Consider the following 27573-nt stretch of genomic DNA (forward strand, 5'->3'; position numbering starts at 1 on the left):
CCTTTTTATTCCATTTATTTGTAGGTTTTATTACAATATGTTAGTCTCATCTTCTTACTTTATTTGACATTTATACTTGCATTCACTAAATTTTGCCACCGGTGATTCATGTTGTTTGATATACAGAGCTTTTTGATGACTAATATTTGTGTATTTTTTGTGATCTTTGTGTCAGAAAATGGATTTTATTTCATATCTTTGACCATTGTAGTGACCTGAAGAATGAATCATTTGAAAAGATTCATCTGAAGGATCATAATTTGCTTTAAGTATCTGATGCTGAAATATTGATTTGGGTTTTTATTGTGAAGACTTTTGTTTTGACAAAGCTGAGACCAAGGACACAGATATATAACATATAACAGGACATTTATTTTGTGTAAATCAGATGGTCCTTGACGTATCCCTTTGCTTTGGAATTTGCACTATCATAGCTAAAGCATCTTGTGATGTGTATGGCAGAATAACAATAATTGAATAAGAATTGTAATATATTGCTTGTTTATTGTATTAGGCTGTATTTACGTATATGACTTATAGCATATTTATCTTTTCCCGAAAATGTTTGATTTCATATTCATCTTTTTTAACTAATATAAATGAAAACGATGATTTATAATTGAAATATAACTGTAATAATAACAATAAAATCCTTCTGGGATTTTATCACATTTACTGGCAAACTTATTTCCTATAGTGTTTACTTCATCATTTTATGATGGCAATGATTGTTGATGCATGTCCTATCTAGGGACGTAACGATATGAAAATTTCATATCACGGTTATTGTGACCAAAATTATCACGGTTATCATTATTATCGCGGTATTGTTGAAATTGTGCTCAAAATGTTCAAAAAGTACTTAGACACACACTGAAATAATTTAACCAAGTTGTATTGATAAAATAAATAAATAAATAAAATAATTGGCACAATGTACCTTCTGTTGGCAGAAACAGTAAAGTATTAACTCTTAGTGATCTGAGCCTACTTTGGCTGTTTTTCAGTACTTTTGATTTTGCCTTTATATACTAAATAAACAAATGTTTATTATACCCCTGTTTGGTATCTGTTTTTTTCAGCACAACTTCATCTGTATCATCTGCCTATTATTTTTTTCACTTTAACCTACTATAAAAACACAAAAGGACAGAAAACACAAAAAATATATAAAATCTGATTTGAAAAATGTATATAATTTATTGCATAAATAACCCAATGATGCTTAACGGACCTTTTCAAAGACTTTAAAAGTGAATATTGGTTCCAAATATTAGGTATATAAAATTAAAATTGGAATAAATTAAAACTATACTCAAATATTTGACATAAAAGCATATCTTTACATAGGGTTTTTTTCCCCTAAAAGTGCAGTAATCACACATGGTAATCATGATAATTAGAATTTAAACGGTAATACTAACCATCTGCAATTTTACCACGGTTTATCGTTATTACAGTAACACTGGGTTACAAAAAAAATGTTTTTTGCAAGTTGTCTAGGTTTTTTCAGCTGAATTAGGACCATTTTGCACCGCTAAATCCAAAAATGACATCTGTTTTTCCCAATCAGGGCAGGTTTTTTTGCTAATTTGATTTTGAAAAATTTGATCTTCTCACAAAATTGATTACATTTTTGTGACTTTATCAGTTGATTTTTTTATATAGTTCTCACCCAAAATAGGTTTTAAGAGAAAAAAAATCATTTGATCACTTGATTCCTGTTAGATACAATGGTGTATTCACCGCAGATGTAGCAGAATATATCAGGCTTATTTTTGCAAGATCTTCCAGTCGAAGCCATTTCATTCACCTGTAATATTTAAAAAAAAAAAACATTAATCATAATTTGGCAAAAGTAAAATCTTCAGAACTCGTTTATTGCAAGAAATACAAAAGAATTTTGTATCATATGATGTGAAAATGCCCATAAATGTAAGCAAAAATGTTAAAAAGCCAATATGTAGCATTGTTCAGAAAGTTGACCTGATTGAGCAAAATTAATGTGATTTTTGGATTCAGCACACCAAAATGATCCTAAATCAGCTCAAAAAACTTAAACAATAAATTTGTTGTTGATCAGTGTAATCATTACATCCCTAGTCCTATCTGTTGTTGTTTCTTAAATAATTTAAAGTAAATGCTTTAGTGTTAATCATTACCTCTGCAGCAGCTGGACTACACTTCAGTTACAAACCCAGATAAGATTGAGGTGAATTTTAATGTTTATAGTCTGCATATGTTTGCAGTGGTGATGTCCTTGCTGTGGAGGCACACAAGAACTGAATGAATAAAGAGGAAACACTCCTATTTCTTTGTTAACCTCTTTATTATCAGTCCATACTTGATGTGTGTATCATGTGTGATCCCATAAACACAGTGGTTATGTAAGGCCAAACCAGTACAGTTTACACCATTGTTTAGAGAATAAAATCCATTAAAACGCTTGGGGGCCAGAGTTCATCCATCTGTTTTATGTAGCACCAAGGGACCGGTCCTGGAGCGGTGTGACCCAGTGCCGAGTCCCTGCTGCGGGTCTGTACATGGGAAAGCCCGGTCGGTAGTGGCGGAGGGGCACAACGTGACCTGACAACAAGGAACCTCCGGGAAAACCGTCAGTCCTAAACTATGTGCAGAGGAGAGGGTGGGTGGGGAGTCTCTAGGGAGGTCACGACGTACGACTCGACGCGCGGCTCCTCGATCAATGACTCGGTGCGCGTCTTTACGCACGGCGAGCGCTAGAAGTGGGGGGGAGGCGCATCTGAACCGGGACGGATACGTGCGAGGGTGAGACTTTGGCACCGGCTTGCTAGCACAGAGGAGATCACATGTCCCTGCGGTGACGGTGCGGTCCGTCGGGAACCCCCCGCTACCCGGAGAGGACACCCCGTGGCTGGGAGGCGGAGACGGGACCCCCGTTGACGTCAGTGGGCCTGTCTGTTTCCTGCAATAGAAAGTGAGAGAGAAGGTGAAGGGAGAAAATACAGAGCTGTAACCCCCCCTCTGTACACTAAAAGGTGTGTTACAACCCTGACAGTAGCTAAAACTGCACCTGTGAGTATCAATAAATTCAGTTTGGGCGTAATTGCGGTGTTTTCCTGCGCGTCTTTCCAGTGTGAGCGGCTGTTTCTGTCACTGTGATATAGGTCGCTCTCGTTAGCTGCAGCGCCTCAGAGGGTCGGACATGCTTTTATCGCTGCTCCTCCAGTTTTGGCCTGCCCTAAAACTTTGCAGCGTGTTTTTCTGCTTAGTTTGATCCAAGCTGTGTGTTTTGTTTTGTTTTTTTTTGTTTTTTTTTTTTGGCGCAGTGTGTGTGGACTTCTGCAGCAAACCGTGCTTGGAGCTCCGGTGTTTTTTTGTTTTTTTCTTCTTCTATACACAACAACGCTCTTCTTTGTTGATCTTATGCACTGTAGGTAAGCCAACATTTATTTCTGTCACCTCGTGTGTGTTGATGCGTTCACTGTCCTCTTTAAAATGATGGTAAATGTGCAGGAGTGGAGCCTGAAGGTAAGGTAGATGTGCGCAGTTTTGTTGGATAAGGGGAAGTGTCCCAATCGAGCACTGTTGCAGAGACAGTGAGGGGTTTTCCCTGGCTCCTCCCTCACTTACAGGGCGTTCACGTGTTGCAACAGGCATAAAAATACGCTATTCCCACGCATTGTTTTTGCTGACTTCATTCCATGCAGTTATATCCCTATTATTATTATTTATTTCCCATGTGCTGTTGGTGCACCTGATGAAGCAGGCGCTCTCTCTTTTCCCTCTGCAGAGCATGGTCATTACGCGCAGCCTGCGACGCGCTGTGTTTTTATTTTTCTGATATTTTGTCAGTGTAATTACCGATGCCACCCTCTCCTATCGCAGTGCGTTTCCCATTTCCGCCGCTGCCGCCCTGTTTTACATAATGCCTGTGGTTGATCATCAGGTGTGAACGGAAATCATCACTTACTAGACACCTTGCATTCCTGCCTGACCGGGGTTAGGACATAGCGTTATCGCGCAACTATGTCTTGATTCACCGGTATGTGTCTTCAGTATCAGGGTGTTCCCTCAAAAAATATTTGTGCACTCACACTCACGCACGGCACGGCACTGCATGGCACGGACACGCACGCAAAAACACAGGCGGTCAGGCTGGCAGACGCGTTGACAGACACGCCAAAGACGAGAAAAAAAAAAAAAAAAATGTGCACGTCCTTCTCCATCCGTCGCCGTCGAACCTGCACCGAAAACGCAAATTGCATCACTGAAAGGAGTCAGGTGAGGAGCTCTTCATGTTCCAGTCGTGCCAGTTCATGCAGGATATTTTTTTTTTTTTGTACGACCTAGTGCGGTGCGCCGTGCACACAGTGAGTCTATACCGACATCCACCGTGAGATGATGTCATTGCTCTAACGCCACATGTACCAACTGTATGGAGAAAATCATCATCCAGTTGTAGTAAGAGTTATGTAATATTGGTGAAGGGGGGAACAAAGGCTGATTCTCCAACACTGCAGTTGCACTAAAGCTGAGGAGGAGAGGTGTTATGGGGACATGGTCGAGATGATGCAAGGGCAGGAAAGCATCAGAATATGATTAATTAGATATTTACCCAATGATTTGATATCATGCAGAGGTGAACTTTTTCCTCTGCACTTTGGCACAGCTTTCAAAAGCATCTCAGTGCATAACATTTAACTTTCACCTACCTTTTTTGTCTGATGTTGCCTTTAAGCCACAATTTGCATACAACCTATTTTCAGGTGTTAATCTTTCACTTAACAAAAGGGCATCGAAAACATTCACATGCACTCTGGGTTTCTGTTGTGGTCTAACTTAAACACAGGCATTTTTCCTGATAGCAACCTCTGTGTGGTCACCTATTGCTCTCAGTGTTCATCGCCGGCTCACACAGGACCTTATTGTTTGCATCATTCGTCATCCGGACTGACATTTGTCAAAGTGAAGAGCAGGCTCTGTGTATCAGCCGCTGACATGTCAATCAGCTTTCCCATAAACAACAGCCGAGCCTCCACCTCTATCTCTGGCTTTTTTGTGAGATCAGACTGGCAGATAGTAGCTGCTGCAGAGGTTATATTGATATGGGGAGAACATCATTCACACTTCCTCCCACTGAAAACAGACAGTAAACCTGAGCCGCACTGCACATTATTACAGAGCCGCTCAGAAAGGAGAGGCCTGGAATGACAAGTCCAGTAAGGGGCACCTGTTTGAGGCATAAACTCAATCAGCGCCACTATCCTGGACTCCCAGACAGCTGCCAAAGGAGACTACACAAGCACGGAGTCATATTGATCTGCAGGGCTGACCTGACTCAACATATGTTTGCTTTTTCTGTAGATGTACCCTGACTGTGGCTCAGGATTGAGCTCTTCACAAGGTCTAACATTGGACTCCACTTTCCCCAAGATGCATCTGTGAAAGGAGGTGCAAGATGCCGCGGACCAAGCAGAACAACCCGAAAAATTTAAAAGGTGAGTCCCTGTTATACTGTTTTTGTTATGCGTGTTTTGTCAGGATGAATTTGTTAAAGAGGTGCTGCTCGGCTGGATCACACAAAGCCAACAGACAATATCATCAGGCTGAGGTCTCTGATTACACCGAAAATAGCATCTTTATTTCTGTCCTGATTATAATTGAATATCTTCATGTCAGCAGAGACTTCAGGAAGGGACAATACAGGGTTACCGGAGTTGTGTTTTGTTGCTGTTGTAATGGAGAACCATGCAGTGTATTGCTGCATTTCCCTGTGATTTCCCTGGATACTGAATTAACTGGCGGGCTGATTAATCAGTCGAGTTCCTGGTAAATTCCTTTCAGAGATAATCGGTATCAGGGTATTATTTCACCAAACATTATTGCCAATTTTTGGTTTCTCTCAGAAACAACTAGATGCTGCTATCTGCTGATAAATGCTGTTAAGTGCAATGCAACTTCTATGTATATTTTAATGTAATGCATTAGTACATTAATTTAGAATAAGTGCATTTTATTCAGCGTTCAGATTAGATGTATTAAACTGAAAAGCGAACATTAATGGTCATGTAAGTTCAGGAATTTTGTGTTTTAATGAGGTTGTTTTATCAGATTGCCATTGAAATTATCCGTCAAACACTACAATATATAAACACTTTATTTAAAAATGACATCACTGTCACTTCAGTGTTGAACTGCTGCTCCACTGTAGTTGTGTATGTGATTTTTAAACCTGTCATTTTCTGTGCTTTTTCTTGTACTCAGCTGAGAGATTCTGCTTAAGTAAGATGGTGGGATTTGTTGCGTTGACACTTTTTGCTGTCATGCCCTTTTATTCAATGCCAACAGTATTTTAGGGGAGTAATTCAGGGTGAATGGCGCGATACAGCAAAGCTCTCAGGCCTGATGTGAACTTTTCGTTTTTTTTTTTTTTTTGTTTGTTGCACTGTGTTTGTGTGACCCTGTTTTGTTGTAGACCTGACCTTTTATAACCACAACACTCCCACGCTACTGAGATTGACTCACTGTTTGGGACTAAATCACATAGAATGTAGCCGGTATGACAAAGTTACAGCATTATCACATCTGAAAAGACGCAAACTGTGAATTTTGTGCCTTTTTTGTCCAAAAAATGTTTTACAAGATAAAGCTATAACTAAAATAACTCCACTAATGAGTGCATCTCCAGTCAAAACATGCACAAACACATTATTTATAACAGCAATATTACAAATCATCATTAATAATGTGATATGATGCACTGTTGCTGTGTCAAAACATGATGTTTCTGGTTTCATCATGTTTTAGCAGTTGTAGCTTTTGTTTTGTGTTTGCAAATGCATGTTTGTGGTTATAGCTTTCAGTCAGTGGCGTCATGTGGTCACAGAGTGTCTGTTGTCTCCTGTCTCATGAGGTCAGTGTGTCGAATACCAACACACTTGTATTCAAACAGCACTTGCTGTGTATGAGTGTGTCGACATGAGTGAGAAAAGCAGAGGTGTGAATCTTTAATGATCCTAATGCCGCAGCAAACACTTCAGTCTGAAGAAAATGTATTAAACATACATATCAGTGCTAACAGAACATATTGAAGTTAAATAATGTCCCCATGCTGGTACAGAACACAAATTGGCTTGAGTGATTTTGTGTTATGTTGAGAATTGACAGATTTGCGTGTCAACAGACGTTTGCAGTTCACAGATCTCAGAATTTGCAGCATTACATGCTGGGTGTGAAAATGTGCATCATTGCCATTCCCCAGCAGTCGATCCGCACAGCAGATTTCCTAATGTCTGAGCAGCGAGCCAGTCCTCTGTTTATTTATCATATAAACACTTCCTGTACGCCTTTTTTTCATTGAGCTTACTTGGCCAAACATTATAAATAATTAAGTTTGAGAACAGTACATTACATTGCCCAACAGAGGACGATAGAAATGGTGGCCAAATGATACTTGATTCTATTTTTAATGTTGACTGTTCCCTTGCTTCTTTTGGTGCAGACAAAACCCTGCAGCTGCTGCAGTGTCTGTGGAGTTTGTATTTGTGTGCTAAGGATGTGCACTTGAAAAGACAACCTTTTAATTTGGGATAGAAAGGGATTTTTTTGAACTAAAAATATTGTAATAATTCTAACGGTGTGCTTTGGTTTGGATATTTTATCCAAATTTGAGCTCCTGTTTTGTTTAAAATCAAGTCAATACTTCATGTGTTTTTCTAAGTAACAGTGCAGTCTGTCTCTTGAACTTGACGTAACCTGCCAGCTCCATTTCTGGTGAAATTTCTCAGTGTGTTGTGGGTTTCACGCACTTCATTTCCTGATCATCAGATAACTTGTTGAGACAGTTATTTGGCTTCTTGGGAGCCTTTTGACCTGTTTCACTACCTCTCTCCTAGCGTACACTCAAGGCGTTTCCCTCATCACACAGGAAATGCTAATTGCATGGCATGCTATCACATGCTCAAACTCTGCTGTGGAGAATGACTTTTTCCTGGAAACTCCGAGAACCTCCACTCAGTTGCTTAAAGCCATCACATGACCACGTTTAAAGCCCAAGACTGGCTTTAAAAATACTCAGCTTGGACTTAAATTACCCTTTGACGTTGTTATAAATATTTATCTTATTCAGGTCTCTGCCTAATGTTGCCATAATGAATCTTAGAACAGATTATAACCTGCAAAGGTGGTATTTAATTCAGCTGTGAGTCTTGGCCTTAGCTCAGGTTCTTTCTGCCTCAGAGGCTTGGCAGCGTTTTCACGTTGGTATAAAAGGAACCTCACTAACATTTTCCCTCCCAGTCATCTGAAAACTGACTTGACACACTTTGTCCTGTCAGGGGCACAAAGGATGAATTGTTTTATTGACGCCGTCCCCTCCCAGCTGCATTGCCGACATCTATCGAGTGAATTTAAAGCAACACAGCTTCCTGGTTGGTTTGTTTGTGGAGGGGGGGCAGAGAGCATGTCGCTTCGAACATGTAAACCAAGAGTGACAAAATGTGAGTTTTGTTTTTGTTCATTATTTTTCTGTCTCTTAATTCATTAGGTGACACTAGAAAGAGAAACAGAAAGTTGTTGCTGTGAAAGTGCGCAATAAATTAACAAATAGGTTCATTATTGATTAGTCTGCTGTTTATTATCTCTATCAATTATTGATAAAAAGTCAAAAAACACTGAAAAAGAGGCAGAGTCCAAGGTGATGCCTTTAACCAGTGTCCAAAATATATACAAATTTGACCAAAAAGAAGGAAAATAGAAGCATTTAAGAAAGCAGCAAGGAATCGTTTGGCATTTTTACCTTTTTTATCAATACACAACTTTTGCACATTATAAAAAATTCTATCCCCTTATGTGTATTTTTAAGTGTACAAAACAATCAGAATCATTATTTATCAACCTGCTGATATTTTACTAAATGAATTATTTAATCATTCGATCTGCAACCTAAATATCAGAGACAAGAGTGAGTGAACTAAAGCTGATGTCCATAAGTTGCTCTCATTGTCAAACCACTAGACCACAGGTGTCAAACATCCGGCCTGTGGGCCAAAACCGACCCACCAAAGAGCCCAGTCTGGCCTGTGAGAGGAATTTGTAAAATACAAAAATTATGCCGAAGACATTAACAATCAAGGATGTTAAAATCGTTTTAGTTCAAGGGCCACATACAGACACATTTGGTTTAGTTTGTCTGTGTTTTAGGGTAAAAAAAGTAAAATTACTCAAACACTCAATTCACAAACAGTGTGAATAACCTGAACAAATATGAACCTGAAATGTCTTAAGAGAAGAAAGTGCAATTTTGACAATATTCTGCCTGTTACTACATGTTTTGTGTATCTGTAGATCCACTGTGATCTGTAAGTTTTAATGTACATGTGTTAAATGAGAAGCTGAGGCATGATATTGTTAAAATTGCATTTTTTTTCCCTAAGAAGTGACAGTTTTTTCACGGTTGTTTATATTATTCACATTTTTTTTTTTAAATGACAGATGTAGATATGAACATTTTCATAACGTAATTTAAATATTTTTACTCAAAATACAGAGAAAACTTTGGAGTTGAAAGTATTTATAGGTTATTTTTTTACTGGTCGGGCCCAGTTGAGATCATATTGGGCACTGAATGTGGCCCCTGAACTAAAATCAGTTTGACACACCTGCACTAGACAGAAGGATCAAGGTCATGTTTATTTATAAAGCGCATTTACAATAACGCAAAGTGCTGTACAAAGATATGGGTAAAAATAAAAGATATAGTAAAAGTAATTAAAATATATGGATATAGAGGATAAGATATACTAAAACAGATAAAACAGATGTACAATAGGGTCAGATCAAGCAAAGTGAACATCAGTGTCAAAAATGTAAGTTTCAGCTATCATTTCTCAAAGTGAACTCTTATGGAACTGTTTACAAAGTTCTGAGCCTACTGGTCAATATAAAATGAAACCTAAAAAGGACTAAAATATGTAAATGCACTATTAACTTTAATACAAACATTTTCTTCTTTCTTGTATAAGTGATATTTTAAGTCTGTGAATCTGTAGGAACTAATTATTCAACAGTACAAGAATATAGAAAGATTATGTACAATCCAATTATTTGTAAAATATGCTCTGCTATAAGATGTATATGTCACTTCAGTTGTAATGTGTGTTAAATAAAAGTTTATTAAGTTTAGTTCCAGCAAAGTCTTTTATTCTGACTACTGAGCAAAGTGATAAACTGCTGTCCCTGTGTCACAACATATTTGTGTTCATAAAAACTTATCATTTAAACATTTTTATCCAATATTGATCATAACTAAAAATAAATAAATAAATAAATAAGTAACAAACTGTGGAGTGACTTTGTGGAATAATCTAGAACAGGAGATAAAGGAAAGTACAAACAAATGTATTTAAAAAGAGGTATAAAGAATTGTTTCTAAATAGGTATATGGAACATGAAGGATAAAAATAGTATTGTCTCAAAGACCAGTCGTGGTTTCTTGGAATTAAGAGAGAGTAATTTGAATTTCAGAGATTTTCATATGTGTGAGTGGATTAAAGTGAGGGCAGATGTGAAGTCTAGATGAACTGGGATTGTGGGTGTGAAATTATGGAATGGACCTTATGATGCATTTAAGTTATCCACTCCTTTGGCGAAGTAATAAAAAAAAAAAAAAAAAAAAAAAAGAGCACTTTAAGTGTAAATTATTCAGAAATATTGAATTGAGATGGTAGATGTGTTTTTGGTGATTTAAAAAAAAAAATGTTATGGTGTGAATGGTTGATGCTGTACACATTTAAGTTGATGTAAGCAGTGTATTAGTTGAAAAGGATAGGCAAAAAATAAGCTTTTGCTTCTAGCCTATTCCTTTTTTGGTTTTTATGTTTATTACGATTAATGTACTGAATACAATGATTGATGTAAAACCAAAAATAAATTCATTCATTCATTCATTCATTCATTCATATATATATATATATATATTGTAACATGTGTCATGTGAAAGTACTTACTTATTCATACATGTATTAAACATGGAGATGAGTTATTTCGTTTAAACACAGAGACTATTGAACAGGAAATGTGTCTGTGTGTCACCGCTTGAATAATATCTCAGGATCAGGACAGGTGGTCTGATCAGTTTTTTTTTATTGACAGGTCTGTTAATTACTGTCTGTGTTCATTTCTTTAGTTGCAGTTGTATTAAGTCAGACTGCCTCAGGTGCACAAACGTTTAGAATGACTCTAGGTGTAACTAATAATCCTGTGAGTCATTGTTGAAGTGCACACATGAACAAAAGAACCAAACAAATGGCAGAGAGGAAGGAACATCCAGTGTGTTTTGTTTTCATTAATCCTCAGGCTACTTTTGGGAGCATTCCTTGCAGTATTTTGATCTGAATCATAATAAACCATCACATACTATAAACAGAGAATAACAGAGGAATTACCCGCTGCACACTCTGCTTTTTTCTGATCCCTGTTTTTCCCTTCTGAGACGTAAAGAAATAAAACCACCGTCACAGGCACTAAATGAATCATTCGCCCTCAGGGGACAGTTGTGAGATTCATTCATGAAACCTGACAGCTTAATAAAATAAAGGTGAACGGGGTGAAATGCAGAGAGGTTCAACTCAGTCACCCTATAATTTCACAGGTGCCTTTTCCACTTTTAATGGATTTTTTTTTCTCTGTATTTATAGTTCAGTCGGCTCGTTTGCGCGCATCGCCAAGAACCATCCTATGACGCAGTTTGTGGGTAAAAATGCAGGAAGTTAGGAACTCCTGTCCCCCCCTCCTCTGCGTCTTTTGTTTACTTTTTTTTCAAGCAGCCCGTCTCCAGGCAGCTTTAACGGGATACACAGTGGTTTCCCCCTTTGGAGAAGACGCTCAGTGTCTGCGGACGTCGGCAGAAACACACAGACGCTTTCTGACAGGAAAACTACTTCTGAAATGACAAAATATTTTTTAATATGTTAAAACAAACTCAAATAAATCAAGTCAATTTAAAGTCAACAGCCTGACTTTTTTGAGTCCCGTGTGGTTCACAGTGATTCGTTTAGTGGAGTCTCTGACTGTGACATGTGGTTAAAACTCCAGAAAAAAGAAATAAGTGGATGTTGAGCTGAAGACGGAGTTGTCAAAATAAAGAAGTGATGCAGTCAGCGTTTAAATGCATTTTCTATTCTTTATTTGCTGTGTGGTTTGTCTACACATACTGATGCTTGACAAGGGCATCACAGTTTGACATGTCATTCTTCAACATGCAGGATATTCTTTCATTGCACGGGTTGGGGGTCATTTATTACCCCACCCCCCAAAAGGGGACACAAGGGGTATTGTTTTTGGTTAGGTTTGCTTGTTTCTTTGTTTGTTAACACTCTAGCAGCAAAATTAGTGGTTGAATTCATACCAAATTGGGTTTATAGATTGCCAGTGACCCAGAATAGATCTCATTACATTTTGGGAAAAGTAGGTCAAAGTTCAAATTTTTTATGAAAAAAAAAAAAAAATCACCCATTTACTTCTAATTGGTGAAATTTCAAATGTCTGTAGCAGCAAAACTATCAGTGGAATTCATACCAAATTGGGTTTATAGATTACCAGTGACCTAGAATAGATGTGATTACATTTTGGGGAAAGTAGGTCAAAGTTCAAATTTTTTATGAATTTTTTTTAAATAAATTTTCCCTATTTACTTATAATGGGTGACATTTCAAATATCTGTAGCAGCAAAACTATTACTTGAATTCATACCAAATTGGGTTTATAGATTGCCAGTTACCAAGAATAGATGTGATTACATTTTGGGAAAAGTAGGTCGAAGTTCAAATTTTTTATGAATTTTTAAAATCATTTTTTCCTCATTTACTTATAATGACTGAAATTTCAAATGTCTGTAGCAGCAAAACTAGTGGTTGAATTCACACCAAATTGGGTTTATAGATTACCAGTGACCCAGAATAGATCTGATTACATTTTGGGAAGAGTAGGTCAAAGGTCAAATTTTTTTATGACAAAAAAAATAAAAATAAAATCTCCCTTTTACTTATAATGGGTGAAATTTCAAATGTCTGTAGGTCAAAGTTCAAATTTTTTATGAATTTTTAAAATCTTTTTTTTTTTCTCCCATTTATTAATAATGGGCGAAATTTCACGTTTATAAAAACATGAATTTTGTTTCAATTTACTTCAAACTTGGCACATATATAGAGGCAACTGATATGTTGAAATCCCCATACACATAGACATCAGCTGGATCGATGATAAAATCAGCTGCAATATGTGCGAGGGGCAGGGTTTGTTGTGCCTGGAACCACTTGTTTAATACAGGGGCCAGTCTGAATAATGTCTGATGAATGCTATGGTTATGGTTTTGTTAGTTCAGGCATAAAAACAATTCGGAAAAATTGAAAACTGCTCCGACCTCAACACCTTCTAATCCCTTTTAAAAACTCATTTATTTAAGATTGCTTTTAATGTTTAACTGTTTTATGTGTTTGGTTTCTGTTTTTATCTGCTGTATGTAAAGTATCTTTGAGTACCACGAAAAGCTCTATACAAATAAAATTTATTATTATTATTTAATATTATTATTATTATTATTATTATTATTATTATTATTATTATTATTATTATTATTATTTTAATAAGTTCATAGGTAGGATTAGGACAAAAATGGCCAAGACAGCAGCTCAAATAAGAAAGACAAAAAAAGAAAATGCAAACATAAACCACATGGAATGGAACATGAATCCTGGTCTTTTCTACTTTTTTCTAAGTCGTTTTTGTTTAACATGACTTTTACAGCTTTCATACTTAGTTTCCAAAAGGTTTTGACACACACTTCTGCTAAAAATGACCCAGAGTTTTAGTCGTTATGACGCATTTGTCCATTCTGAAAAACGCTCAACTTGTTTTTTTTTCTTTAGTAAATAAAGTGGTTTTGACTTTTATTAGCGCTGTTTTGGTTTTACTCCTTTTAGTTATTTAAACCTTATTCAACTGGAAAGTCTCTTTGGATACTTGAACTCTTTTATAAGACAGACCTGCTACACATACGGAGCACAAAAGTCACATAAAACGCAACAAAACAAGGCTAGAGAGACACAGGAGAAAGAAAACTTGATGAATGACCTCTCTAACCCTAGTGGGTAGAAATTATCAAAATGTAACAAAAATCAAGAGACGTGGAAAGAATATTCAGATGGATGAGCTATTAACCCACAAAGACCCAGAGCTACTTTTGTGTCAGTTCTCACATTAATTTTTCTCTCTATTTCACCCTTTTTAAGTGATTTATTTCCATTTATTATCACATTATCCTCTATATTTTTGTTTTTTACTGTAAATCATGTATTTCCCTACATTTAATTTCCTGCATTTAATTTAGATGGTCATGGAAACTCATAGTTTTCATACTCCAGTTGATTGTAGAAATAAACTGAGATGGTACCCATGAAATGAAATTCAGTGTGTTATGATTTATCCTGCACTACATCTGTGCTACAAATTCTGGCCCAACTAGAACTAAAAAAAATTTTATGAGTGCTCTAAATGATATTTTCCTATTAACCCATAAAGACCTGGTGCTACTTTTTTTTGGCAGTTTGCAAATTATTATTTTTTTTCTATAATTGTTCTTTCTTGAGTGATTTATCGCTGTTTATTGTAATATTATCCTGTGTATTCAGCATTTCTTCAGTAAAAAATCAGGTATCTTTCTATATTTAATTTACTGATCATGTAGGTGTTCATAAAGTCAGAGTAAATTCAAAGGTTATTATATAGAAACAGAGAAAACTGAAGAAAAAGGGAGTTTTTCAGCTAAATCTATCATTAACTGAACATAAACCAAGTGTGTCCATCCACTGTCATTTATTTAACTCATGGGTTTTACTGGTGAATCAATGTTGTAGAAGATGACAGTTTTTCCACAATCACTATGGAGCCTCAGAACATCCAAAAGGGTCATATCTGATGACCATGAAAAGATGATAAACTGTATTTTACACCATTTTTTTCATATGTATTGATAAGAACAGCGGTTCAACAGGTATTAAACATTTTAGATCAGTAGATGCTTTTGGTCGTCTGTGGAGGTTTGGGTCTTTTTGGGTTAAAAGTAGAAGAAAAATCCAAACGTCACTAGTCACTTTTCCATTGACCCTCAAATTGCGGAAAATATAATTTGAACATAAAAATTTACCTAATGGAAAAACGACAATTTCGTCAAAACTCTTGTTTTTCGATTAAAAAGGTTTTGCGCTGGCAAGAGGTGGATTGTCGGGCGTAGCGAAATTAGTACATCATGCAGAACTGCAATGGAAAGACTTTTTTCCACAACTACTCCTGTGACTAAAAAAAACCCCAAAAAAACAAAACAGATGTTGATGGACGTTTCAACAAGCAAAGAAGAAGAGTTTTTTTTAAGAAACATGGTGCGGTATGTGTGGACACACCAGGAAACCGAATAATTTTTTTAAATTTAGTACAGGATAGAGGGGTAATATATAATAATAATGAATATCTCTGTAAATCAACTTGATGTTTATGTTCATTGCCATGTTTATGGAATGAGTTCTCATGTCATCTCGCAATAATAAATAGACAAATCATCGCATTTGTCCAATTTTTAACCTGCTTTTTGCTTTTTACTCTGTTTTATTGCTTGTTTTATACTCTCCTGTTTACTGTATGGTGTCCTTGAGTGCCAAGAAAGGTGCCTATAAATAAAATGTATTATTATTATTATTATTATTATTATTATTATTATTATTATTATTAGTTGTGATTTAATTGAAAAATTGACATTACGCACTTCTGTTTTTTTTTTTTTACATTTAGTAAATATCAGTAAAATTTTGCACAGATGTCTGTTAGAAAAGCAACTACTTTTACAAACACAAAGAACTTTACAATCTCATCATAATACAGTAAAGAATTATTCCTCCTGCAATGCACAGTTAGAATTATGTTTATAAATTACAATCATAGTGCAGTAAATGAAGTCACTCTTGTGCAGAATTGGATGCATGGCCCAGTTACCTGCACCAGAAAAAATGAGTCCAAGTTAAAACCCACTGAAGTAGAAATGAGTGCAGTTTATTAACCTTTGTTACCATGTGTGCTGAGCTGCTTTCCCTCCCTCTTTAGTGTCCATAAGTAGATTCACACACTAGCCCCCTCAGTGTCTACGTGGTGTTTGTCATTTGTCTGTGTGATAATTTTTTATTTTTATTTTTTTCTACCTCCCGCTGCAGCCTGCTCCTTAGTGCCCCTGAAAATGCCCAGACTTGTTAGCAATGCCAGTGTTTATAGAACTGACTCTGCATTCCTCATGTCTTATAAAAGGCCTCTCGCACCAAAGCCCAACAGGTCTGCTTCTCTGCTTTAGCGGAGAACACGCTGCGTGATAAATGGCGAACAACTGTGGTGAAAGGGGGGGACGTTTAACAAGGTGGAAAATGTTTACCCTATAAAATGGATGCAGGGAAACGGCGATGGAGTTTCCCATCCAACATCAGTCACGGAGCTGACAGGAGAGTTTAGACAGAAGTGAAGTTTGTGTATTTTATTACATTAACCCGGCTGCTGATTGTTTAGAAGTGTAATTTGCAAAGAAAGTAAATTTATTACACTTTAACCCATAAAGACCTAAACAGCCACTGGTGATTAAAACCATACTGATCTAAATACCTGTTGATCCACTAATCCTATCAATATGTGTAAATAATTGGTGTAAAATGCAGTTTATCATCTTTTCATGGTCATCAGATATGACCCATTTGGACGTTAAGAGGCTCTGTAATTACTGTGGAAACACAGTCGTCTTCTACAACATTGATTCACCAGTAAAACCCATGGAGTTGGATCAGTGACAGTGGATGGAGACACTTGGTTTATGTTCAGTTAATGAGAGATTTGCTGATAAAGTCACTTTTTCTTCATTTCTGACTTAAAAAACCCTCAACTTTATTTTCAGCTTTTATGAACATCTACATCAGGGGTGTCAAACTCATTTTAGTTCAGGGGCCACATTCAGCTAAATTTGATCTGAAGTGGGCTGAACCAGTAAAATAATAACATAATAACATATAAATAATGTCAACTCCAAAGTTTTCTCTATATTTTATGGTGAAAAAAGTAAAATTAAACAATGAAAATGTTCATATCTACAAACTGTGCTTTTAAACAATGTGAATTACTTGGACAAACTGAAAGAATAAGTGTAATTTTAACAATATTCTGCCATAGTTTATCATTTCCACATGTTCATTATAACTGACAGATCACAGTGGATCTACAAATACACAAAACATTTAGTATCAGACAGAATATTGTTAAAATTGCACTCATTTTTCTTAAGACATTTCAGGTTCTTCACATTTGTTCAGATTATTCACATTTTTTGTGAAATTATACCTTGTTTTAGTGTAAATACATTAAAATATTTACATTTACAAAGAGAAAAATGTGGAGTTGTGAGTATTTATAGATTATTATGATAGAACTTTACTGGTCTGACCCACTGGAGATTGAATTGGTCTGAATGTGGAACCTGAGCTACAATGATTGTTAATTTCTTCTATCTATTTTTGCATTTCACAAATTCATCCCAAGGGCCAAACTGGACCCTTTGGCTGGCCGGATTTGGCCCCCGGGCCATATGTTTGACACCTGTGATCTGCATGATAAGTAAATTATATGTAGGAAAATACATGATTTTCACTTAAAAATGCAAAGATAATATTGATTCACCAGTAAAACCCATGGAGTTGGATCAATGACAGTGGATGGAGACACTTGGTTTATGTTCAGTTAATGATAGATTTGCTGATAAAGTCACTTTTTCTTCATTTCTGACTTAAAAAACCCTCAACTTTATTCTCAGCTTTTATGAACATCTACATGATAAGTGAATTAAATGTAGGAAAATACATGATTTTCTCTTAAAAATGCAGAAGATAATATTGATTCATCAATGACAGTGGATGGAAACACTTGTTTTATCTTCAGTTAATGATATATTTGACTGAAAAACTCACTTTTTCTTAAGTTTTCTCTTTTTCTGATATAATAAGCTTAAATAGAGAGAAAAGTTAATTTTTGTAATTGCCACAAAAGTAACACTGGGTCTTTATTGGTTAAGCAGGTGTAAGAATGTGAATATGTGATGAAATTAGACAAAAACTAAAAGGATGAGGTTGAATCCTGCCTGAGATTCCAGCTTTTTACTAAAATTTGTCAGGGGTTCTGTTGTTTTTCACTGCCTCAGTAATTTGCAGCAAACTGACAACAGTTTCCTGTTAATGATTAACCATGCCTCTGACCTCAGCACTGACTGTGGTTAAATATCCAGAGTCACAATCAACTACACCAGCAACCAGAGCTAATCAGAGCTGCGTGTGAACACAGAGATGGTAGGACACAGGCCTCACAGCTGTTTGCATCTTTACAGCCAAACTACAGCGTGTTTGGCTTTTTTCACAGAGGTTATTGGAGCTTGTGTTGACGATTCTGATAATGGAGGTCAGAGAGGTTTGCGATACCTCCTCTGTCAGCTCTTCACTCTGGCCTTGTGCTTCATCTTTGACCTCCACCTGATGCCATTTAATCCCAGAGTCAGGCCACGGTCGGGGTCAGCTCTGTAGTTCACCTCTGAAACCATTAGCACAATAGAAAAGTGAACAGAAACACCCAATTTAGATGATATTTGTTCCTGTAGGGTGGCTATAATATTACCTGGGCAGTGATTTTAATCCTATTCCAGAGCCCATGTGGGTAATTTTTCATTCCCTCCTTGTAATTACTTGCAGGGGTTTTCTGCAGGCAGGCTGTAAATTAAATCATGTCTACACTGATATCCTTGTTTATTAAAGTGTATCTATGGTGTTTTTCCACAAAAAAGCAGCTTCCCGGCTTCACAAGTTCAGTGTGAAATCAGATTTTTTTTTTTTTTTTTTTTTCAACAGACTGACTGTTCTCAGGCACCCAGAGCTGATTAAGCAGGAGGTGCTGATTGGGTAAAAGGCAAAAGCAGGTGATTGTGGTGGATGGAGGATATTCAGAATCCAGAATTAGAGAGCGGAGTTCCCATCCCAAATCCCATAGGTTTTTAGATTAAAGCTGTAAAGCGCTTTGGTTTGGGTCAGGAAGAGATTGTGGTTTGGTTTATATACTAATAAATACATTGAGTCATCACATCTTTGCAGACTTGTCTGGATTAAACCAACTCTTGGTATCTTCCCTTAAACCAAACCAAGCCCTGTACGTGTCTAAATTGAAACATAAAAGAGACATATGTTTATAATTATAGCCATATTATGTTCTGTTAAAATGCAAGAAGCATATGTGCAGTTAATGCACCGACATGCGTCTAGAGATGTGGATATAATAGGTATTTTTTGGTTTAAAAACATAGCGTTCATACATATTTTGGTTCACTGAAATGTACAAAGCAGCATTTTATTCTATGATGAGACTGCAGGTAATATGTGATCCCCTCTTTCCACTTAATATTAATCCCATCTGAATGACTTTGTTTGTGTAAATGCTCTGGAGGTGCAGAGAAAGAGTTAACAGCTTGGCCTGAGTGAATGGATTTTTACATGTTGTGTCATGCTTAGGCAGCCAAACCAGTGTTTCCGTACAGTCCCTTCAAATTACAGTGTGCGAATGCAGAGAGATTCACACAAAGGGAACTTCTCTCCCCGAGGCAGGAATAAACCAGGGTTTTAGCAACAGTAACTACAACAGACAGGCTGAAACTAGTTCAGGGATGTCTGTTTAACTTGGTGGTAACCTCAGAGAAGCTTTCACTTTGACAGAGAGGGAGGGAACAGGGAGGCAGGAATTTTTATGGCCATATTTTGTGTGAATGAAATTGAATATGGTGAAAAAAGAAGGCTGCCTCTCACTTTGCCTTTGTGAAATGTGGGTTAATGTCTATTCCGTCTTTTTAAGGGATGAATAAAAGCATATATTGTGTGGTGGCTTTAATGGCAGGTTCATAGTTCAGACGCTGTGCAAAGTACATTTTTGATGATGGAAAAAGTGATTATAAGAGGCCAGTTTGAGCTCATAGCAGTTTTTTTTTAATGTCTCGTGCCCTTTTTCCATTTTGTCTAAACTTTATCTATGAGGTGTATCTCTCAAATGAAAATGTTTGTGATTTTCGCGGCCTTCATCAAGTGCAGGGCGGTTGTTCCCTGCACAAATCAGCCCTAAGGGTATAACTGCGGTGGCAAATAAGGGAACCTCCCTAACACCTGGCAACATCTGGTTTGGAGGAAACCAATTTGTTGGCGTGCTAATTTGCAGCAATTTCACACAGCAGCTTGTTAAAATAATTAGCTTTTTTTTTTGTTTTTCAATATAATTATTTGACTTGTTAGTTTGAAGGTGATGCTAAAAGTCACAAATGGGTCGTGAACCACATGCTGCGTTAGCTGAAATTATACCTAGCAACCATCAAATTATATGAAAACTCACACATCGAATGTATTTATAACGTCTGCACCAAGAACAAGTTATCTGAACACAAGTACAATGCAACATTGACAAAGACGAACAGTTGTGGAAACCTGCCATAAATCACAACAAATAACGTTTTTTTTCAGTGCAAGTAAAGAATAGAATAGAATAGAATAGAATAGAATAGAATAGAATAGAATAGAATAGAATAGCTCTATATTGTCACTGTCAGTTTATCAGCTCAGTTCAGTTTAGCAGCAAAATACATAGTGCAAAAGGGACCGTGTAAGAAAAATAAAATAAATAAAAATATCACTGAATATTAAGAAAAAGTAGGACTGTGCAAAGGCTTCAGAATAATATATTAATACACATGTGCTGCTAAAGTAATGCAAGAACTCCTGAGATGAACAAAATATACAGAAAGAATGTACAAAAGCTAACTCTATACTACAGATGAGAGATATTTACAACGAATAGGATATATACAGGTAGTAGTATTGGCATGTATCAGTAGTCGCTTTTCCATTGACCCTCAAATTGTGCAAATATAACTTGCGCATTAAAATGTACCTAATGGAAAAATGACAATTTTGCCAAAAGTCTCATTTTTTGATTAAAAGTTTTTGCGGTGGGAAGAAGTGGTTTGCCGGGCGTAGTGCAAATGATATATCACGCAAAACTGCAATGGAAAGACCTTTTTTCGCAGCTAGAGTCAGGTGAATTAAAATCCAGATGTTGATGGGCGTTACAACAAGCGATGAAGAAGAAGAAACATGGCGCGGTATGAGTGGGCACACCAGGAAACACAATCGTTTTTTTTAATTTAGTACGAGATAGAGGGGTAATATATAATAATAATAATAATAATAATAATAATAATAATGAATATATCTGTATATCAACACCCTATTTATGTTCATTGCCATGTTTATGGAATGACTTCTCGTGTCATCTCGCGATAAATAAACAAATCATCGCATTTGTGATTTAATGGAAAAACTGACATTTTGCACTTCTGTTTTTTCAACATTTAGTAAATATTTATAAAGTTTTACGCAGATGTCCAATAGAAAAGCGACTAGTGTCATTTTTGACAGTAAACATATCTTTATTCTCCTGTTTTGAGCTGATGTTAGTCTTTCATGTCAACTGCTCTGTGTTTCTTTAGACTTGTGGGAGAAAAAAAAGACCTAGTATTGAATAATCCTGTTAATCCTAAAGGGACCTGTTAATTATTGCACAGGAAAGGTCAACAAGCTAATCCTATGTACGCCTGCAGCTGAATGAAAGGTTGAAATTAAAGTGATCAAATCAAAAACTGTAAAAAAAAAAACAAACATAAATTGATTTTTACCTCCTGCACAGATGACATACAGTGCTTGTGATTTAACCAGAACCTTTTCATCTGTTGTGGATTGTTGTGCTGATTTGAACTCCCTCTCTTGACGCCCTCTTTTTTTGCTTTCTCTTCCTCCCACTTCACCTGCTATGTGCAGACTCTCACTTTGAATGTCTGTCAAACTCTGCCAGTTTATCAGACGCTGGTGACTAATAACACAGCTATCGCCTCCCGCCTGCGTGCGCGGAAAAAAGGGTCTGGAGTGTGTGTTGGTGATTGCATTCGTTAAGCCGCGCGCCGTCTCATCTGAGCTGTGAGCGTCTCTGTGTGGAGGCAGAGATGTATTTTCATGAGACAGAATGTTCGACAAATGATCAAGGCATCCTTCATTAACATCCTGCCAAAGCCTCATTAACCTGTCGCGTCCTCTGCTGAGGCAGATGCGTGTGTCACCGTACGCTCGACTCCCACTCCGCCATTTACATACGACCTCCCGATGGCAGATGACCGGACTGTTTATAGACTTTTTCTCTGTGTCACAGACTACTTCTTGGGTCAGTAACAAAGACTTTTACCCAATCAGTTAAATTATTTGGCTTAAACTTTCCCAACTGAAGCGTTAGTGAAGGGCTCAGGCACGTCAAGTTAAATTGGATCTAACGAATGCTGACCTTCTAGCCTCGTACGTCTATGTGTGTGTGTGTTTGTGTGTGTCTTTTCCCACCACAGGTGAGCTTTTGCGGCCTGGGGAGCCACTTCCTGGAAACTTGGTTGAGCAGCATTAATGTTGGCAACTCAAAAAGGTGTGCGTTGGTGTTGGAGCGGGAATGATGAGGGGAAAAAAACAGGGTGGGGGCCGACAGGATTTGCCTTTGCTCACGTCAGCACAGAAACCCAGAATAGTGGAAGAAATTCTCCCTGCGGTGGCGAAACAGGACTGATGCTGGGGCTGGATGTCACATAATTTGGAGATGTGCTTATGACACATTGAGGGGGTGGAGAGCTCCTATACGACACACACACACACACACACACACACACAGACGATATATGTCATCTGCAGAGAAATGCCCCAACAAAACCTGCCTCTGTTAGAAAGGGGGCTGCTCGTTCTCAGGGGGTCCGTTTTATGACTGTGGGGGAAAATGTGACGTGAGTTAAGCTGCTGGAGTTGGAGGTACAAGAAAAAAAAAAAAAAAAAATCTTTGGAAAAACTCAAATTAGAAAAAAAAGAAGGTAGCCTCTGCCAGCCGGAAACCCTTAAAAGGGTGGATGTGTGGGGGCGCCTTTTTGTATGTATGTGTGTGTGTGTGTGTGTGTGTGTGTGTGCAGAGCTGGCATTGCTTAATGGTTTGCACAAGCAAAGCCCAATGTAGGGGTTGCCACGGAAACAGAGCAGCATGAGTCTCGGTCTGCAGGTGCTGTTCCTTGTGTCCTACTGCTGGAACCTCCTACGAATATGAGGGAGGGGGTAAAAAAGACGAATGAGGACAGAATCTGGGGGAAAAGCAAAACCGAGGAGGATGAACTGCGAAAGACGGAAAAGTTTGGATTACTAAGACAGTAACACCGGGTTGGAGTGTAAGCGTGTGTGTGGTTCGATAGAATTTTAATGACGCTAAATCAAATCTGATCACGCTTAGTTTTCCATATTTTCGCATTAAATAGGAAAGTACTGAGACTGTTATGTTACTGCTACGCTTTATTTTTCCACAGCTGTTTGTCTCAAATGCTGAATAATTAATAGAATGGTTCTAGAAAAAGAGGTGTCCGACAAAAAAACAGTCAGAAGTTAAACCTTAAGCACCTAAACAACCAAAAGCATCTGATTTTTAAAATGCTGAATAACTTTTAAGCCATTCATGCTATCACTACATTGAAAAAACTCGGGTAAAATGCAGTTTTTCAGCATTTCAGCAGCTTCAAATGTCTTTTATTTGATGATCAGAGTCTCTTTAGCAACATGGAAACACCGTCAGTTTTTGCAACATTAACTCAACAAATAAACAAATGTAATTCAACAAATGTCGTGGTTGTTTTCATGTTCATTTAATGATATTCTGTTTTTTCAATTATTTTTGGTTCTAATTCCAATTTACTCTGAGATTTTCTGAACATCTACATGGTCAGTAAATAGGAAAGTACTCAATTTTCACTTAAAAATGCAAACTGCAGAGGATAATTTAATAATAAATTGTGATAAAACACTTAAGAAAGGTTAAATGTAGAGGAAAAATTGGAGTAGAAGTCATCACAGGAATAGTTGTAGGTCTTTAAGTGCTGAGCAGTAGAGTTCATTAGAAAAGCTGATGATATTAAGGCTGCGGTTATTGCTGTCATCACAGATTAATCTGCAGGTTATGTTCTCCATTAACTGTTTAGTGACAAAATCTGCTCAGAATTTCCCTTAAAGGACAAAGTGATGTATTTAGAACACTCCTTTTCAACCCCAAATATGATTCAGTAGTGCAGTTTAGGTCCAAACTTGACAGAATTTTTGCAAAGGAAATGTGTGTTTCCTTGCACTGTTGTTATGGGAGTGAGATTTGGATCTAACAAAATAAACAGTTGGTGCTGCAGTCCAACTCAGAAAACAATTAAAGAATAAAAATGAGCAAAGAGATTAGACGATAAGATTTTTTTGTTTCTTATCCACCATTCACATGTGGTCGATTGCATTTAATTTTGTGATGCATCAACATTTTACAGCTTTTCTGGCTAATTTTCAGTCTAACTTACCCATTTATGTGTGTTTTCTCTGTCAGTTTTACTAAAGAATACATGACAGAAACAGTTCTGGTTATTGTAATCCTTCCCTTCGGCACTGAGGGTAAATGAAGACAAATCAAAGCTGGGCATTAGTATCAGATATGAGGAAACCAAACAGAGCTTTGGGTTTAACTCAGACCTTGGCAGCCGTGCATCAGGGGACCATAACCAAAGTCACATTCATGCTGTCAGAGGAGGTTACGGGGAAAAAGAAGAAATCGTTCCAAGAGGAGAAGAGGCAACAATGCTGTCAATTCAGCCCCGAGAATCTGGCAAAGAGCCGGGCAGTGAGGTTTGAGGTCTGACGGAGAGAGGGCGGAGGTGGCTGCGTAACAATTTCTGAATGTGTGGATGTCACTTCAGATCGGCAGGGAAAGCCTCGGTTTCCCCTTCTGTCCTCTCTCAGGCGTGTGAGTGACAAGCCTAGGAGAACATTCATCCTGCTGCTTCGAAAATACGCTTCATGATTTCACCATAGACGCCCCCCCCCCTTTCCCTTCCCTCCTCCTCTGTCCACATCATCCCTTTTCCAGTAAATATACATTGAACTCTGATCATGCATTGCAGAAGGTGCTTTTGAAGGAGGCTGATGCTACTTTCCCATAAATATTGTGTTTACTCTCACAGCCGGTTGTGAAAGGTGATTAAATACGTGTACTGAAGAGGGACTTTACTTGAGTATTTCCATTATATATGATATTGGACTTTTGCTCCACTACATTTATGTGACGGTTACACTTACCAGAGGAGCTGCAGTAACATTTGATTAACTGAGCAGCTGATGAACAAAAAATACAGCATCAAACAATATGGTTTTCAGTGAAAATGTGAATTCTTTGAAATTTACCCCATTGTTAGTGATGATTTATGGCTTCTCTAATTCAGATCAGATGGTCAGCGAAACAAGACTTTGGAAGGTGTCATTAATTTATTATTAATGCCACATTGAAAATTATCATCCATCCATCCATCCATCCATTCTCTTCCGCTTATCCGGGGCCGGGTCGCGGGAGTAACAGTCTAAGCAGGGATGCCCAGACTTCCCTCTCCCCAGACACCTCCTCCAGCTCTTCCGGGGGGATCCCGAGGCGTTCCCAGGCCAGCCGAGAGACATAGTCTCTCCAACGTGTCCTGGGTCTTCCCCGAGGTCTCCTCCCGGTGGGACATGCCCGGAACACCTCCCCAGGGAGGCGTCCAGGAGGCATCTGAAACAGATGCCCGAGCCACCTCAGCTGGCCCCTCTCGACGCGGAGGAGCAGCGCCTCTACTCCGAGCTCCTCCCTGGTGACTGAGCTCCTCACCCTATCCCTAAGGGTGCGCCCAGCCACCCGACGGAGGAAACTCATTTCGACCGCTTGTATCCGGGATCTTGTCCTTTCGGTCATGACCCAAAGCTCATGACCATAGGTGAGGGTAGGAACGTAGATTGACCGGTAAATCGAGAGCTTCGCCTCTCGGCTCAGCTCCTTCTTTACTACAACCGACCGGTACAGCGACCGCATCACTGCAGACGCTGCACCGATCCGTCTGTCAATCTCACGCTCCATCCTTCCCTCACTCGTGAACAAGACCCCGAGATACTTAAACTCCTCCACTTGGGGCAAAGACTCCCCACCGACCCGGAGAGGGCAAACCACCTTTTTCCGGTCGAGAACCATGGCCTCGGATTTGGAGGTGCTGATCCTCATCCCGCTCGCTTCACACTCGGCTGCAAACCGCCCCAGTGCACGCTGAAAATTATCAGCTTTAGCAATAATGAAAATTATTGTTCCTAGACTTTGGATTTTTTGTTTTTTTTTACTTTTAAAATATGTCTTATTTATGTAATTTTTCATTTTTTTTGTTTTGTTTTGTTTTTTTACCTCTTACGTTGTGACTGTCTTTCATGTATCTTTATGCTGAGCTCTTGCAACTCGTTTCCAATGCAGTTTTTTTTGCAAATGACCAATAAACTGTTTCTGATGATTCTAATGAAGCACTGACACAATACAGTATATGTTAGCAAAAATTATACAACCCCACCTCTCCAGCAACAATATTAAAATGTTATTGATATATAAAAAAACAAAACAAAACATGGTTTATTAATGCTTCTAAAGCAGCCAGTTTGCAATAATGATACATACTGATAACACAATATGTATATTTTTTTTCAGTTTGTACATGTATTTTTATAGTTTATAAACTCAAGACATGTAGTAGCTATTTGTACTAAAGTCTTTCAAATAAAAAAATAAATATAAATAAAAAAAGACATAATTTTTTGGGATCTTGAAACAACATGGCATCATGGGAGTTGCTGTTGACCTCCATTGCCAATCGTGACAAAAAACAAAAATAAAAAAAAAAGCAAAAACTAAAATTGGAATGAATGTTTGCATCAGATGTTTTTATTTGTACATCAGTCTCCATTTAATTTCTGTCAGAACTGTTTATAGTCTCAATCATCCTATTAAATAACAATCTGACAGCTGTGAAGTGTGTCTGTATAGGTCTTGGTGAGTAGTTGTACCCTACTATGATGACGGCGACTTTGGCATCATCTCTTATTTCTAACATTGTGAGAAATATTTGATATAATGTATGTACACAAGTCAACAAAATACCTAACAGATCTAGTACAGAGGTGTTACATAACAGCTCACTGCATAATTAATTCAGTGTCAGTTTGTTGTTCTGCACACGTTACACATGCATACATCTGGGACATTATCCAAGATATTACATGTAATGTAGAGAAAACATCCTCCAACTCTGCATTAAAGTTTCCAATGTTGACTCAGACAGATCTTGAGGAGACCTCGTCCTTGACTCAAAGTGGCAGGTCTTCTACCGCCGAGCCCAGCAGATGTTGAGGTGGAGGAGAGGGCAGGTGGGCAGATGGGTGAGAAGACAGAGGTGGTTGTGTGGTTTCCTTAAGGTCAAGCCGTGGGCTGTATTTATCAACACTGACACTCGCTGTTTCTCTGCTGCGTGGGACGTCTGTCATCATCGCTGCTGCAAACCAGCCA

General features: G+C 37.7%; 1 protein-coding gene across 3 annotated transcripts in view; it reads left to right on the forward strand.

Moving 5' to 3' along the window:
- Positions 1 to 2966: 2966 nt before the first annotated feature.
- hivep1 (HIVEP zinc finger 1) overlaps positions 2967 to 27573 on the forward strand; it is a 74155-nt gene continuing 49548 nt past the window's right edge. The window contains exons 1-2 of one of the 3 annotated variants that reach the window (XM_030147828.1): positions 2967 to 3054; positions 5347 to 5480. In XM_030147828.1, the coding sequence (XP_030003688.1) occupies positions 5441 to 5480 (40 nt within the window). In that variant the 5' untranslated portion in view covers positions 2967 to 3054; positions 5347 to 5440. Of the gene's footprint in view, positions 3055 to 3298; positions 3417 to 5346; positions 5481 to 27573 lie in introns of those variants that run through there. The other 2 variants (XM_030147830.1, XM_030147829.1) reach the window with 2 other exon arrangements.

Source organism: Sphaeramia orbicularis, chromosome 11 (genome assembly GCF_902148855.1).
Source record: "Sphaeramia orbicularis chromosome 11, fSphaOr1.1, whole genome shotgun sequence".
Lineage (NCBI taxonomy): Eukaryota > Metazoa > Chordata > Actinopteri > Kurtiformes > Apogonidae > Sphaeramia > Sphaeramia orbicularis.